Source organism: Perca fluviatilis, chromosome 15, assembly GCF_010015445.1.
Source record: "Perca fluviatilis chromosome 15, GENO_Pfluv_1.0, whole genome shotgun sequence".
Lineage (NCBI taxonomy): Eukaryota > Metazoa > Chordata > Actinopteri > Perciformes > Percidae > Perca > Perca fluviatilis.
The window spans coordinates 35,788,409-35,803,602 of record NC_053126.1 but is presented as its reverse complement, the minus strand read 5'-3'; the positions used below and the strand labels follow the sequence as shown (position 1 = coordinate 35,803,602).

The 15,194-nt window shown below is 42.4% G+C and overlaps 1 protein-coding gene across 1 annotated transcript in view; it reads left to right on the top strand.

The window, feature by feature from the left end:
• The window catches only part of LOC120575322 (protein NLRC3-like), a 21,506-nt gene extending 8,834 nt beyond the window's left edge, over window positions 1-12,672 (top strand). The window contains exons 3-13 of the mRNA XM_039826039.1: window positions 1,116-1,312; window positions 3,214-3,354; window positions 4,958-5,036; window positions 5,104-5,114; window positions 5,199-5,422; window positions 5,581-7,372; window positions 7,473-7,646; window positions 7,803-7,976; window positions 8,400-8,573; window positions 10,467-10,513; window positions 11,003-12,672. Of these exons, the coding sequence (XP_039681973.1) occupies window positions 1,116-1,312; window positions 3,214-3,354; window positions 4,958-5,036; window positions 5,104-5,114; window positions 5,199-5,422; window positions 5,581-7,372; window positions 7,473-7,646; window positions 7,803-7,976; window positions 8,400-8,573; window positions 10,467-10,513; window positions 11,003-11,538 (3,549 nt within the window). The 3' untranslated portion in view covers window positions 11,539-12,672. The remainder of the gene's footprint in view (window positions 1-1,115; window positions 1,313-3,213; window positions 3,355-4,957; window positions 5,037-5,103; window positions 5,115-5,198; window positions 5,423-5,580; window positions 7,373-7,472; window positions 7,647-7,802; window positions 7,977-8,399; window positions 8,574-10,466; window positions 10,514-11,002) is intronic.
• Window positions 12,673-15,194: the final 2,522 nt, after the last annotated feature.

The window sequence follows — 15,194 nt, the reverse complement described above, 5'->3', positions numbered from 1 at the left end:
AGTTCTTCCTATATAAAACACTTTGCAGTCAGGGCATTCCAGTCTATATAACAAATACAGTTTTACAGTTTATGAAATGAATGGTTAATGGTAAATTGTTTTTGGGATACAACATCACCAAAGGTTTTGGTCTGTAATACATTTGTACAATGATTGCAGTGTTGACATTTGTGAGACCCTTTGGGCTTAGATCCCAACCACGTTTGTTGGCCTTCTGGTTTCAAATAGCTCCGGGCCAGTTTGTCTCAAATCGTAGGGCATCTCCTGAAAGTGACCAGAGGTGGCTCAGGAAACAACTGGCCAAGCACATCATCACTTTCAATAATACCCCAATTGTTTCTTATTATTCTCTTAATTTGTTCTGCCTCTGTACTATACGTAGTGACAAAAATGGGTCTGTCTTTTGTTGGCATGGCTGGATTTCTTTGTAGAAGTGATGTGACGCCATCCCGGAGCTCTGGAGCCGGCGTCCTGGAGCTCTGTAGCCGGTGAGTTACAGAGCTCCGGGAAGCCGGCTGCAGAGCTCTGGGACGCTGACTACAGCGCTCCGGGGAGCCGGCTACCAGTGGCAGTTGTTTAGCTGCCAATAGGTGACTGTTAGCCGGCTACAGGCACCGCCAGGTGACGCTCCATTCAGAGGCCATGGATGGTAGTGGAGTTTAGCCAGAAAAAGTGAGCGTCATGCGGCGCTGACAGTTAAGTTTAGGCACCAAAACGACTCGTTAAGTTTAGGAAAAAGATTGTGGTTTGGTTTAAAACACTCCAGAGGAACGAAGGGTTAGGGGGTAAGGGGGTTAGGGTTAGGGGGCTATGAGCATTTCCTGCTTGAAAGTATTTTGTTTTCGCTGCTAAGTGAACTCCGCAATCTGGCGTGAAAGAGCTGAAGTGCATATTTAAGTGTTTGGCATGCCTGACTACATCCATGGTATTGGAGGGGGATTTAATTCTTGCATGTTTAGTTTTGTTGTGCATGATCAAAAAACATCCCCCCCCTCCTCTGCTTTTTTCACTAATCACACCCTGAATATATTGTGTTTTTCAGAATAAGGGCAAAAAATATTGTTGTGCATATAAACAGCCAGTGTTCTTGTGACAGAGGTCATCTCTCCTAGCAGGTGTCCTCTCCAGATGAAGGTGTGGACTCTGCTATGAGTCAGTGTGAGGACAAAGATGAGGGAGTCCCTCCCTCTAAAACCACTGGACCTGATCCTGAACCTGGATCTGGACCTGGACACAGCTGTGTGTCCATGAAGAGTGACCAGTCCATGGATGATTATATTGACTTTAAAGTTGGACAACCTGCTGATGGAAGGTAAGTATTTAAAACTGAAGTTTATTATGTGACTCTCCTGAGAAGAAGAATAACATCTTCCAGAGAGTGGACACCTGTACAGCTACCTTTACAGGTTTACAATTAAGGCAAACTAAACGTGTTTCATGCTTCTTGCGCTTAGTGAGATTGGGGCGGTCTGGACGGCGATATGACGCAAACGTGTGTTCTTTGAGCTGCTCTGACCGCTGCTCTGACCGCTGATCTGACGGCTGATCTGATGGCAATCAGTTAGAGCGACTAGACGTTTTGTGCCGATGTTGGCAGTGCCCGACAAGCATGAAACACCTTCAGGCTCAACATGGTAAACTATATCAATCTGTTTGGGTCTTTTAAAAGGCAAACTCAGACTTGGAGAGACGCTGTGCTCGCATGAACTCGGAGAGAAACTGAAACAAAAGTATCGATCTCATCACAACAGTATCGATCCGATACTAATACTCATCTTGGTATCGATACTATCGATATTTAGATCGATACGCCCAACTCTATCAAACACCCCTTACTTATTCAAAGGAGTGGAACGCCATCCCTACTATTATTAGTGTATTAGTTTAAAGTATTAGTTTAAGTCAGTTTAAATTAAAAAAAGAAGTAGGCCTATGCACTGCCATGTCCTAGGTGTCCCTATTAGTGTTATGTGGAATTATCATTTCTATATTATTGTAGTGCACTGTATATATGGGACAACAGATGGAAATTAGCAATTAAAATTATAAAGGTTGGTATCTCCCATTTAGTCTACATAACATGTCATAGCATGTTACCACTTTTAAACTGTTCATTTATCATACAGACTGAAACTCAATTTCTAATAAATCAGAAAACAAATACACCAAAAAATACTAAATCTAATGTATATAGCCTATGTCATAATTTAAACAAGTCTCTCGAAGAGAAATGGGTATCTTTCTCTCCCCCGCTGCGGCCGTGTGTGTGTGTGTGTGTGTGTGTGTGTGTGTGTGTGTGTGTGTGTGTGTGTGTGTGTGTGAGACGGCCGGCCAGCGAGGTTGTCAAGCCTGCATGCGCTTGTGGAGTTTAACTCCGAAAAGGGAGTTAACCACAGGTTCCCGTTAATCTTATGATGGACATTTTTTATGATATTTAAACAAACGATCCGTCAATGGCGAAATAAAAGCCTCTTATTTACGAGACCGGTCTGAGAGACCTCCAGCTTACAGCGGGGTCTCTGAGCAGGACTGGCTGAGTGACGAGCTAGCGGCCCCGGCAGGCGCTAGCTGGCTGTCGCGTCACATTATGGAGCTTCTAAACTCCGAAAACTTTGAAGCAACTTGTCAATTCGCCAACGATTTTGGCAAGAAGGCCTATATTCAAAATCTAAACAGTTAATTTCTCGCCTAAAACGTTGTCAGAAGTGAATTTAGTGGTGAATAAGATGGCGAAAATTGTTAAAATGTACTGGAAATTAGACCCTTGTTGAATGCTGAATTGAATGTTGGGTTATGATTGCTGCCAAGTTCATACAAGTTACCAACCAATGCATCCTCGTTAAAATGGGTGTGTCAAGAACATTTCAGGGAATCTTAACTGTTCTTGGTGAAATGCAAACTTGTATATTGGGACAGGACTTTGGCAACACAAGATGACGTTTCACAGGGACACAAGAACACAAGTCAACGTCTGGAGAGAAGGTTTTAGCTGTATCGTCCAGCCCTAATGTTAAATTCAATTTTATTTATAGTGTCAAATCCTACCAGAAGTTATCTCAGAACACTTTACAGATAGAGTAGGTCTAGACCAAACTCTATAATTCACAAAGACATAACAGTACATCACAAATTAAACAGACCTTAATGCAATACAGCAAATAGAAAAACAGGGAAAAGCCCAGTATGTTTTCTCCATTTTAAAATGCTTTTCAGGATGCAGCAGCAGAAACTAGTCTCTCCTGGACCTGGACCTCGACCAGTACCTGGACCTGGACCCAGCTGTGTGTCCATGAAGAGTGACTGGTCTATGGATGATATTATTAATTTTAAAGTTGGACAACCTGCTGATGGAAGGTAGGTATTTAAAACTGAAATTATCTGACTCTTCTGAGAAGATGGATTTGCTGTTTAACTTCATCTTTTCCCATGTTATGTTGGCATAAAGCTTTTCCAGCAGATGCTTGGTAATGCGATGGTTGAGGTCAGGGTGGTCATGTCATCCATATTGGCGTGAATGGGAGGTAGCCGCTGTGCAGCCTGGAGCCGTTCTTCTCCAATGACCCATCTGGAAGCTCAGATGATCAATTCCATTGTCGTGGTGAAGGCTGGAGGGGAGATTGTGCACCCTGCCATTATTCCCACTTCCAATGAGTGTCTTGATGTTGTGTACTCACTGTTGTTGTGAGGCAGAATTGCAGATCTTGGAAGTAGTTTTTTACCAGGTTTGTTGTTAACAATGTTGATTATAAGAAATATGCAGTAGAAGGAAAGTGGTTGAAGCCTTCTCCTTGTACCAAGCTGGCTGTCTGGCCAACACAAGTTCCTGTTGTGCTGCAACAATCCCCAGTTGAAGAGCCTTTGATGCAGGTTGTTCTGCTTACCCTCACTGCTCCTGGTAGCATCTTCATCATTCATTTGTGTCTACAGTCATCACCAATCTGTTTGTGGTTGTCTACCAGTCTGATCAAAGGGGTCACTGGCTAAAACAGACTTGGTGTTTTGAGCCTTACCCTACGGGACAATATATTACATCATCAGTAATGTATTGTGGTGTGGACCTTTGCTCAGGTGGCACAGACGACCTTGATCAGACCCCTTAGATAACTCCCTTCTGATCCACCAGCATCTGGATCTTTCAGCTGCCTCTGATGTGATCCTGAAGATGCTCTGCAGAGTGGCTGCTTTGAGGAGCAGTCAGCCATTAAAGCATCTTCATCCTAAATCCACAGTCACACAGCAAGTTTGCCATCCCTGCCTCTGACACAGCTCTAACATCTCATGAGGTTTCATTACATCGACAATCCCTTCGTGCATCAATTTCAAATGGAAGTAGCCTTTTCCCAGAGGAGAGGCCATCATGTGGTATCCAACCTTCATGGAATGTTTCAACCACACATTTTCAAGTCACTGCCCCTCTCCTCCAAGCTTCCAGCTAGTGTCCTCTCTAATATGCCAAAGCCAACAAGAGGCTCCTTCCTCACTTCGACAAGCCTTTGAGTAGCTGTTTTCTTTTCTTGGCCCCTCATCCCACTTTTGTCATCAGATTCCATACGGATCCAATCCGCGATATCCCACCTCCACAGTGACCATGTGACTATGTCGTTAATACTTTTTCCTGGCTGTCGTGGACCAGGTGTTGATACAAATTCTTCTTTCTCTCTGATGCTTCTTCACACCCCTCTTCCAAAGGAACTGTTAGTTCCATCATTATGATTTTCTTTCCTCCTAAGTACCAGTAGGGTTTGGGACAATACCGCTTCTGGAAACTGCATTTTTCTGCCTCTTCAGACTGGCGGGACTCCTTAATCTGTTCTTTCCCGGGTACAGTCAGCCCACACTACCTCCTGAGTCACATTTGCCCTGTCATTCTGTCGTCATCTTAGCACCTTAACACCTTTAGGAAGTTATATGCAGATTTGAGTCATTAAATGTCTCTAAACTTGACGTTTCTCCACAGAGTGGACCAGGAGAGCCCAGAGATTCTCAGTGGTCAGTCTGCCCAGCAGCATCAAACAAACCTGGACTCTGTATTTATGGTCTGTACATGTACAAAAACTACTACATCTATTCTGCTAACAATCATCTCCATGCTGCACTTTTTAGACCAGTGGATTGTCAGTCTGTCCAACATGGATCTGATGTTTGCTTCCATGATTTCAGTTTGAATGTCATTCATATAATCTTCTGTTCCAGCTGCTGGAGGAGGACATCTGCACTTTTGTGAAGAACGAGCTGAAGAAGATCCAGAAAGTTCTGAGTCCAGATTACCCAGAATGCTTAGAGAGTAAGAGGGGGGATGAGGTGGCGATGGACAGTGAGGATGAAGAGCAGAGGAGGAGCAGCAGAGAGGAATTTCTGAAGATCACACTGCACTTCCTGAGGAGAATGAAGCAGGAGGAGCTGGCTGACTGTCTGCAGAGCAGTAAGAGGATTTCTCTGAAGATTTAACATGCTGGATAAATGGGACATTTACTAATGTCTCAAAATATTTACCAAAACATATTCATATACTCATTCTCTAAGGAAATGTTGACATATGTTCTTTGACTTATGGATCTTCTTTGTTGTGTGTTCATTCAGGAACTCTTTCTGCAGGTGGTAAGCGTAAACTCAAATCTAAGCTGCAGAAGAAGTTCCAGTCTGTGTTTGAGGGGATTGCTAAAGCAGGAAACCCAACCCTTCTGAATCAGATGTTCACAGAGATCTACATCACAGAGGGAGGGACTGCAGAGGTCAATGATGAACATGAGGTCAGACAGATTGAAACACCATCCAGGAAACCAGACAGACCAGAAACAACAATCAGACAAGAAGACATGTTTAAACCCCCACCTGGAAGAGATGAACCAATCAGAACAGTTATGACAAAGGGAGTGGCTGGCATCGGGAAAACACTCTTAACACAGAAGTTCACTCTGGACTGGGCTGAAGACAAAGCCAACCAGGACATCCAGTTCACATTTCCATTCACCTTCAGAGAGCTGAATGTGCTGAAAGAGAAAAAGTACAGCTTGGTGGAACTTGTTGATCGCTTCTTTAGTGAAACCAAAGAAGCAGGAATCTGCAGGTTTGACGAGGTTGTGTTCATCTTTGATGGTCTGGATGAGTGTCGACTTCCTCTGGACTTCCACAACACTGAGATCCTGACTGATGTTACAGAGTCCACCCCAGTGGGTGTGCTGCTGACCAACCTCATCAGGGGAAAACTGCTTCCCTCCGCTCGCCTCTGGATAACCACACGACCTGCAGCAGCCAATCAGATCCCTCCTGATTGTGTTGACATGGTGACAGAGGTCAGAGGGTTCACTGACCCACAGAAGGAGGAGTACTTCAGGAAGAGATTCAGAGATGAGGAACAGGCCAGCAGAATCATCTCCCACATCAAGACATCACGAAGCCTCCACATCATGTGTCACATCCCAGTCTTCTGCTGGATCACTGCTACAGTTCTGGAGGACGTGTTGAAGACCAGAGAGGGAGGAGAGCTGCCCAAGACCCTGACTGAGATGTACATCCACTTCCTGGTGGTTCAGTCCAAAGTGAAGAACATCAAGTATGATGGAGGAGCTGAGATAGATCCACACTGGAGTCCAGAGAGCAGGAAAATGATTGAGTCACTGGGAAAACTGGCTTTTAAGCAGCTACAGAAAGGCAACCTGATCTTCAATGAAACAGACCTGACAGAGTGTGGCATCAATATCAGAGACGCCTCAGTGTACTCAGGAGTGTTCACACAGATATTTAAAGAGGAGAGAGGACTGTACCAGGACAAGGTGTTCAGCTTCGTCCATCTTAGTGTTCAGGAGTTTCTGGCTGCTCTTCACGTCCATCTGACATTCATCAACTCTGGAGTCAACCTTCTGGCAGACGAAAAAACAATATCCTGGTGGTCTGAAGTGTTCAGAGACAAATCAAAACTTTTCTACCCGAGTGCTGTGGACAAGGCCTTACAGAGTCCAAATGGACATCTGGACTTGTTCCTGCGCTTCCTCCTGGGTCTTTCACTGCAAACCAATCAGACTCTCTTACGAGGTCTGCTGACAAAGACAGGAAGTAGCTCAAAGACCAGTCAGAAAACAGTTGAGTACATCAAAAAGAAGATCAGTGAGAATCTGTCTGCAGAGAGAAGCATCAATCTGTTCCACTGTCTGAATGAACTGAATGATCATTCTCTAGTGGAGCAGATCCAACAGTCCCTGAGTTCAGGAAGTCTCTCCACAGATAAACTGTCTCCTGCTCAGTGGTCAGCTCTGGTCTTCATCTTGCTGTCATCAGAAAAATATCTGGATGTGTTTGACCTGAAGAAATACTCTGCTTCAGAGGAGACTCTTCTGAGGCTGCTGCCAGTGGTCAAAGCCTCCAACAAAGCTCTGTACATGCACACACAACTATCCAGATTAAATGGAGGTTTTCTTTATTCAGAAACATTTTTGCTGTAATTGATTTCTCATATTTTGCTTTTTTTGCTTTAGGCTAAGTGACTGTAACCTGTCAGAGAGAAGCTGTGAAGATCTGTCCTCAGTTCTCAGCTCCCAGTCCTCTAGTCTGAGAGAGCTGGACCTAAGTAACAACGACCTGCAGGATTCAGGAGTAAAGCAGCTGTTGTTTGGACTAAACAGTCCAAACTGTACACTGGAAACTCTCAGGTTAGTGTACTCTCATTTGCATATTAATGTGTCTACCTGTGTGAATACTCATTAGACTCTCAGGTTAGTATACCACTATTTGAAAATGATGACCCTCTGATCTGTTATTTATTTCATATTAATCATTGAATGGATTTATCATCTGATTATTTTCAGACTAAGTGGCTGTAACCTGTCAGAGAGAAGCTGTAAAGCTCTGTCCTCAGTTCTCAGCTCCCAGTCCTCTAGTCTGAGAGAGTTGGACCTGAGTAACAACGACCTGCAGGATTCAGGTGTGAAGCTGGTGTCAGCTGGACTGGAGAGTCTGCACTGCAGACTGGGAACTCTTAGGTTAGTGGACTGCTGTTTTTTTAAAATGCAAATTTAAAATTATTTTATGATGCTGTATTAAATGTGGTAACAATATTGTACTGAAGGGGTTAGCTGACTCAGCAGCTTGTCAAAAGTATATCTTGGTTCACAGCACATAAACTTCACTTGAATATACTGTTTTGGTCAATGACACATTATTTTGCATCTGTACTGCACTTGAAATTATATCCAATTCAACATGAGGGTTATCCCAGCTATGTTGAATGGACTATGCAGGAATTATGGTTATTTCCATAAGTAATTGGACAAGATTTTATGCATCTATTTCTCTTGGGACCTGCAGATTCAATATTTCAAACTAAATTGTGTGTGTGTGTGTGTGTGTGTGTATATATATATATATATATATATATATATGTGTGTGTGTGTGTGGGTATGTAGTCTGTCAGGCTGTCTGGTCTCAGAGGAAGGCTGTACTTCTCTAGCCTCTGCTTTGAGCATCAACCCCTCCCATCTGAGAGTTCTGGACCTGAACTACAATCATCCAGGAGACTCAGGAGTGAAACTGTTGTCAGCTGGACTTAAGGATCCACGCTGGAGACTGGACACTCTCAGGTATGGACAGATGTCACTAACTGATGAACTCTGGCTGGTTCATGTTAACCATGTCAACCTATGAAAACAAGGGGCCTATCATGAGCCAATAAAAAATACTCTGTGTCCTCTGTCTGTAAAAATAGAGGCAAGCAGCGCAGCTTCTTTAATGTGTGTAGCAGCTATTGTTTATAATAATGGAGGTGCTCTGTTGTCCATGATGCTGGAGAAGTGATGCGATGCGTGCATGCTTCATGTATTTCTGCCATAGTTAGATAGAGCAGCATGCAGCTGCTTCCCTAAACTCTGTCTCATTCAGAGACCCAAATTGGGCTCTTTGTCTGTCAGACGGTCTGGATACTGCCACACAGCAAAGGAATAACATAATGCACAGCAGATAGTAGGCCAGGTGGATTTTTTAATAAACTATTGTGACTGTATCAAGCTACGACTTTAGTCTCCTAATATTACGACTTTTTTATTCAAAATATCACAACTCTTCCAAATCTTTGTGTTGAAACACACAGTTACAGTACAGGGGTTTATACATTATTTAAAATAACTCAATGTATCATTGAGGTGAATAAATGCCACATGCACATTGAAAAAGGAGGGAGAGATGTTTGTTGACTGAGCAGAGATAACATTAAATGACAAATTGATCTACAGGCGGATAAATATTTGAGAGCCTTAGTGTATTATATTAGCCTGGGTAAATCCTGACGACCTTCCGGCAAATTTGAGATTTGCTCTGCAGGTCAGTCTGGCGAAGAGCCCATTCAAACCAATTTTCAATGTCCTCAAAATTGAGGCACCAATCACAACCGCTGAGGCGGGCTTTACACCAATCACGACCGTTGAGGCGGGCTTTACGCAGACGAGGATAGCGCAGCAACAGCAAGCAGCTTTTTGTTTACATTCAACATGACGGCCATGACTGGCGAGCTGCCAGTCTGACATATGGCGATTTCATGGCAGTCATCATTACAATTAACTGACAACATAAGTTATACGAGTTACAGTTCTCAAGGACGCACGCACACACGGACAGAGACACAGTCTCTTTTTCCTTTCTCTCAACTTTTCCACCATGTGTGGCGCATACCTGCAGTGCTCGCGGTGTGAACCGTGTGTCCGCGCTATTCTCCCACATGTAGGGAACCTCGTGAATTAACCTGCAACATGTCAGCTGTTTGGACTTTCTTCAGCGTGTGTGCAGAAGATAACAAGTTTGCAATATGCAACACCTGCAAGGAATAAGTAGGGCGTGGACTTCTTATGTACTGTCTATGGGCGTGGAGGGACGACACCAAACACCACAATCACATTTTTTCAGTTGGATATTGGATGTGAAAAGCGTCACCTGGATCATTGGTCTGATTGGTTGAAGGACTATCCAATTGCGCCCAGAGGCATTTGAGTGGCGTCCGTTGGTGACGCCCCTTTGGAAATGAACTGTCAATGAACCTTTCCCAGACCCACTCTCAGTTACAACTGAGAAGGGTCTGGTGTCAACCAGGCTAGCATTATATCATTGTATTTTTATATTTTGAATTGTCACCTACGTTTCCTTTACATAAATAATAATATTTTCACCATAAATTGTTGTAAATTCCATATAATGTTTTATTATTAAGTACTGGTTATTAGTTTTGGATTAGACTGACTTTTGTGTTAATAGTCAAGTAGGCTTAAGTGTTTTGGTCATCCCATAGAGGGACATGTCACCGTTATATCTCCCGAATAAAACTAATACATATTGTGCTGTATAGACAAATGTGGATATTACATATTTTTATTATTTATATTGTGAGTTTGGGGGGTGGGGGATGAAAGGCGTAACGGCGGGTTAAGGCGGGCCTGGATCTGAGTGAAAGTGTATGAAGTTGATTCTGTCTTTGTTTCGTCCTGCAGGATGGACCATGGTGGACCACAGAGACTGAGACTTGGTGTGAGGAAGTGTGAGTGTGTTTAAAGTTTGAGAGCCAGCTAGAGTTTTTTTTTACATCTAACCATGGTAAATGAAAAGTAGCTTATAGCCAGTTGGTGGACCCACAACCCTCTGTTGTTCATTCACACTCAGTTCAGTTTGAGATTTGATGTTCAATGGTCTGAACGTTGTGCTAAATGTGAGCTCTTTGGTGGAGTGTTAGGGTTCAGAGCTGCTTTGTTCTGCAGTGGGATGATGTGACAGTTTTATTAGTGAGACTTTGTTCCACACAAGGAAATAAAGCAGAAAATTACTGACATGCTGACTCTCATGTTCAATAACTGTTAATGTTATAACTGTATGGTTGAAGTTAAAGTTTGTTAAAAATCATTCACAGCTGAATATGAAATTAAAGTTTAAATGATTTTCAGTAATTCAATAATTTCTATTGTCAGTAAAGTTGTTAATAAATCAACAGATGATAACCTGCAGCTGTATTGTGTCTTGTTGTCTCCATCAGATGTCTGTGAACTGGAACTGGACACAAACACAGTAAACAGAAACCTCAAACTGTCTGACAACAACAGGAAGTTGACATTTGTTGGAGAGGATCAGTCATATCCTGATCATCCAGACAGATTTGACTGCTGGCCTCAGATGTTGTGTAGAAATGGTCTGACTGGTCGCTGTTACTGGGAGGTTGAGAGGAGAGGAGGGGTTGAAATATCAGTGAGTTACAGAGGAATCAGGAGGAGAGGAAACAGTGATGACTGTGGGTTTGGAGGGAATGATCAGTCCTGGAGTCTGAGGTGCTCTGATGATGTTGGTTACTCTGTCTGGCACAATAACAGAAGAACAGACCTCACTTCTTCCTCTGTCTCTAACAGAGTAGCAGTGTATGTGGACTGTCCTGCTGGCACTCTGTCCTTCTACACAGTCTCCTCTGACTCACTGATCCACCTCCACACCTTCAACACCACATTCACTCAACCTCTTTATCCTGGGTTTATGGTCTGGTCTGGTTCCTCAGTGTCTCTGTGTCCTTTGCAGGTCTGAGATTATCTCCTGTGGACAGAAACATTGACTGAAGATCAGCTGCTGAAATCAAAGTTCAGTCTGTTCACACACACTCTGCACTGTGAAGCAGATCTGTCTCAGACTCAAACACAAAATATTAATTTGCCTGATTTCACCTCTTTGATGATCAACACTTTATTTTTTTTTATTAGAAACACTTCATGATCAGTTGACTATTTGAGCTGGGTAAATGTAATGTTACTTTAAGTTTTTGGTAAAGCTGTCCATGTATGCGCGCTTTACGAAGAGCTTCTCTCATATTGGATTTATGTTTAAAAGTAAGGATAACTGAAGCTCTGAGCCTGTTAGTAAAATATTGCGTAAAGAGTTGGTTTGATTTGAACAAACTAAACTGATATTATTTTGTAATTGACCAACAAACTTTGATATGTGATGTTGAAAGAAAAACTAAATCAAAGTTTTGGGATAATTCTAGATAATAGATGATGCTGGAAATCACATACAAATGATGTCAAAGCAGGAATATCTATCACAGCACAATATATTTGTTGGTGGTTTTGACCTTGGAGTCCCTGAAGTGTTGTAAACTATCAGTAACTCATTCACATGGGACACATTTCTGTAACTGTTCCAATGTGCCCACCATTTACTCCACTACATTTACCAGCTACTTGTAAATGACTGGTGTCAGGTTTTACAAAGTGGCAGGCAAGAACCAGCACAACACAAAAAACAGTTCAGGTGCAGAAAACAGTGTTTAATAAGCAGAGGTCAAACAAATCCATAAATGCATATATGCTGAATTTGATCCTAAAAGAGGATGAATCTAAATGTACGGACTTCACCCCATTTGCAGACTTGCGGACTTTGCGAAAGCGTTCCCAGGAAGTTTGCAAGTACTGAGGCCTGTCCGAATCCACAGCTATTGCTCCAATACTCATATTACTAAACTATTTAGTATGCCAGAAAAATATTCAGTATGTCTTAATACACAGTATGTCAAATGCACTATTGCAAAAACACCAGGATGTCTAAATACATTCGTTCAGATTTTGCAGTGTGCAAGCCAGTATGTCTTTCTGGTTACTGTGACCCACAATCCTTTGCGCAATGTATATGAGCAAGAGGATTAAAGTTTAAGGCACAATGTTATGAAGAAGTGTGTTCTGTGTTAACTGTGTTCATACTGCATGCAAGTGTTGTCTTTTCCTGGTTTTAAAGGCTGCATTACAGTAAAGTGATGTACTTTTTTGAACTTACCAGACTGTTCTAGCTGTTCTATTATTTGCCTTTTCCCCACTTAGATATGTCCACATTACTGATGATTATTTAGCTAAAATCTAAGTGTGAAGATATTTTGTTAAAGCACCAATTTTCAACCCTGGAATATCGCCGCAATATCGATATTGAGGTATTTGGTCAAGGCAAGTTCTGCAGCGATCACCGTGTTCATGATTGCAGTTGTCCCTTCACTTCCTTTCTGTCTGTGGATGAAATAGAATTAAAGTCAAAAGGTCTATTTACAACTACGACAAGCGATCAGACCAGAGCAAATTTTTGCACCCTGCAAAACATGAGGGGCTCAGCAATGCAAAAGAATCAAACAATACACTTCACTCTTATTGAAAACACACATGAAATGCACACCCACATTGTTTTTTTTCTGGCTCTGCTAGTGGTCTGACCAGTCAGAATGCATACTTTTATAGTGAAGTGAGGACACACACACTGTGATTAATGATGAGAAACTGCGTAACTTCACTTTGTCTGTTGGAAGTTGAAGTTGAAGTTGAAGCTCCTTTTCTACACAGACCTGCTGAGGACAGAAGAGAGCTGCACACTGTTGAAGTTCCTGGCTGAAAGTTCAGTAAGTGGAGCTGTGATTGGTTGAGATGATGTCTTGGATTGTTGTGGTTGGAGAAACTGTTGAACTGATGGTGAACGTGTGATTTTTAAAGCTGGGAAACAAGATGGACGCCTGTGTGAGCAGACAGAGAGAAGTCCAGATGTGTAGCTTTGAATGAAGGAGAACAGTTGAGTCTGATCTGGGGTCTGTCAGGACTCTTATTGATGTGGAGGGTAAGGTAGCAGGGGGGCGAGCACTAGGACTCAGCAGGGATCACTTTGTTCCTGCAGTAAACACACCTGAGAGACAACAGCTGAGGATGAACTCTCACCTGCTATTTTCAAACCTCAATCCTTTAACTTGTTATTTCTGCTTTTGATTTCACACAGATTTACTCAGTTTTTTGTAGTGCTTGAATGTGTTTGTGTTCAGGTTTTCTCTCATTGATCAGCAGCTTGTAGTAGAGTTTGGGCTTTTTATCTTCCACAACATGTCTTCTTTCAGACTAGAGGAAAGAAAACATTGATTTGATTACACTCTGTCTATTTGTGTCTGTAGATTTCTCCTATATTCACCAAATGTTAGAATTAGATAATGCCTAATTTTCATGTTTAAACACATTTCAGAAAAGCTGTAATACAAAAACTAATGGTCTTAATGTCAGTAATCAGCTGGGGCAGTTTTATGTTGATATTTTGAAGTAGTGTCTCCCCTTAATGACAGCAGCCATTTAAACAGTCAAACAGGTTTTTATTTAGTATTATATTGCACCTTTATACATGTTTTCTAATAATAAAAGAATATTACTTGTAGTTGAGCTGTAAAATTACAACCAGTTTCTGTGTTTGATGGTATTTTATTGTAGAACATTTTGTATTTTATTGTAATTTAATGAGAACTTTTGCTCCCTTTTTTAACGTGTTCTTTTCACATTATTCAACAGATTGTAGTAGAGCTTTTATTAATTCAACTGTCTGAGCCACTTTTTCCCTTTAGGCTTTTCTGTGTTAAAGAGGAGCTAAGCAAGAGACACGCTATTTTGAAAACATGTTTCCTTGTGTGCTTTGAGTCTTCGCTGTAAAAACAACCAAAGTCCAAATTAAAGTCTAAAACACAGCTGCTGTGTAGAAATAGTCTGACTGGTCGCTGTTACTGGGAGGTCGAGAGGAGAGGAGGGGTTGATATATCAATGAGTTATAGAGGAATCTGCAGGAGAGGAGGCAGTGAAGACTGTGTGTTTGGAGGGAATAATCAGTCCTGGAGTCTGTTCTGCTCGGATGATGATGGTTACTGTCACAATAACAGAGGAACATCCATCTCCTCCTCTGTCTCTAAAAGAGTAGCAGTGTATGTGCACTATCCTGCTGCAACACATTCTCACACCCAACTCGTAAAATAAGGACGTTTGGTCAGGAGCCTTTCTCGTTCTTATTTGAAGTTAAAAGTCTCCTTTAACGTCTCATGTAAACATGCTTGGTCGCCACTATTGCCATCCCTTTTTCGTCCCTTTTCACGCGCTTGGTCGGAGAAAAACAACGGGGAAAGGACGCCTCACAAGCCGGGAAACACACCGCGGGTGAAGCGCGACAATAACGGAATCGCGGAGGTTGGGTTTAGGAGAAAAACAACGGGGAAAGGGCGCCTCAAAAGCCGGGAAACACACGCCATAGACGGGGGAAACAAAAGAAAAACAACGGGGAAAGGACGCCTCAAAAGCCGGGAAACACACTCCGGAGACGGGGAAACAAACGCCATAGACGGGGGAAACAAAACAAAAAAAACGGGGAAAAGACGCCTCAAAAGCTGGGAAACAAAACTCCATACGCTG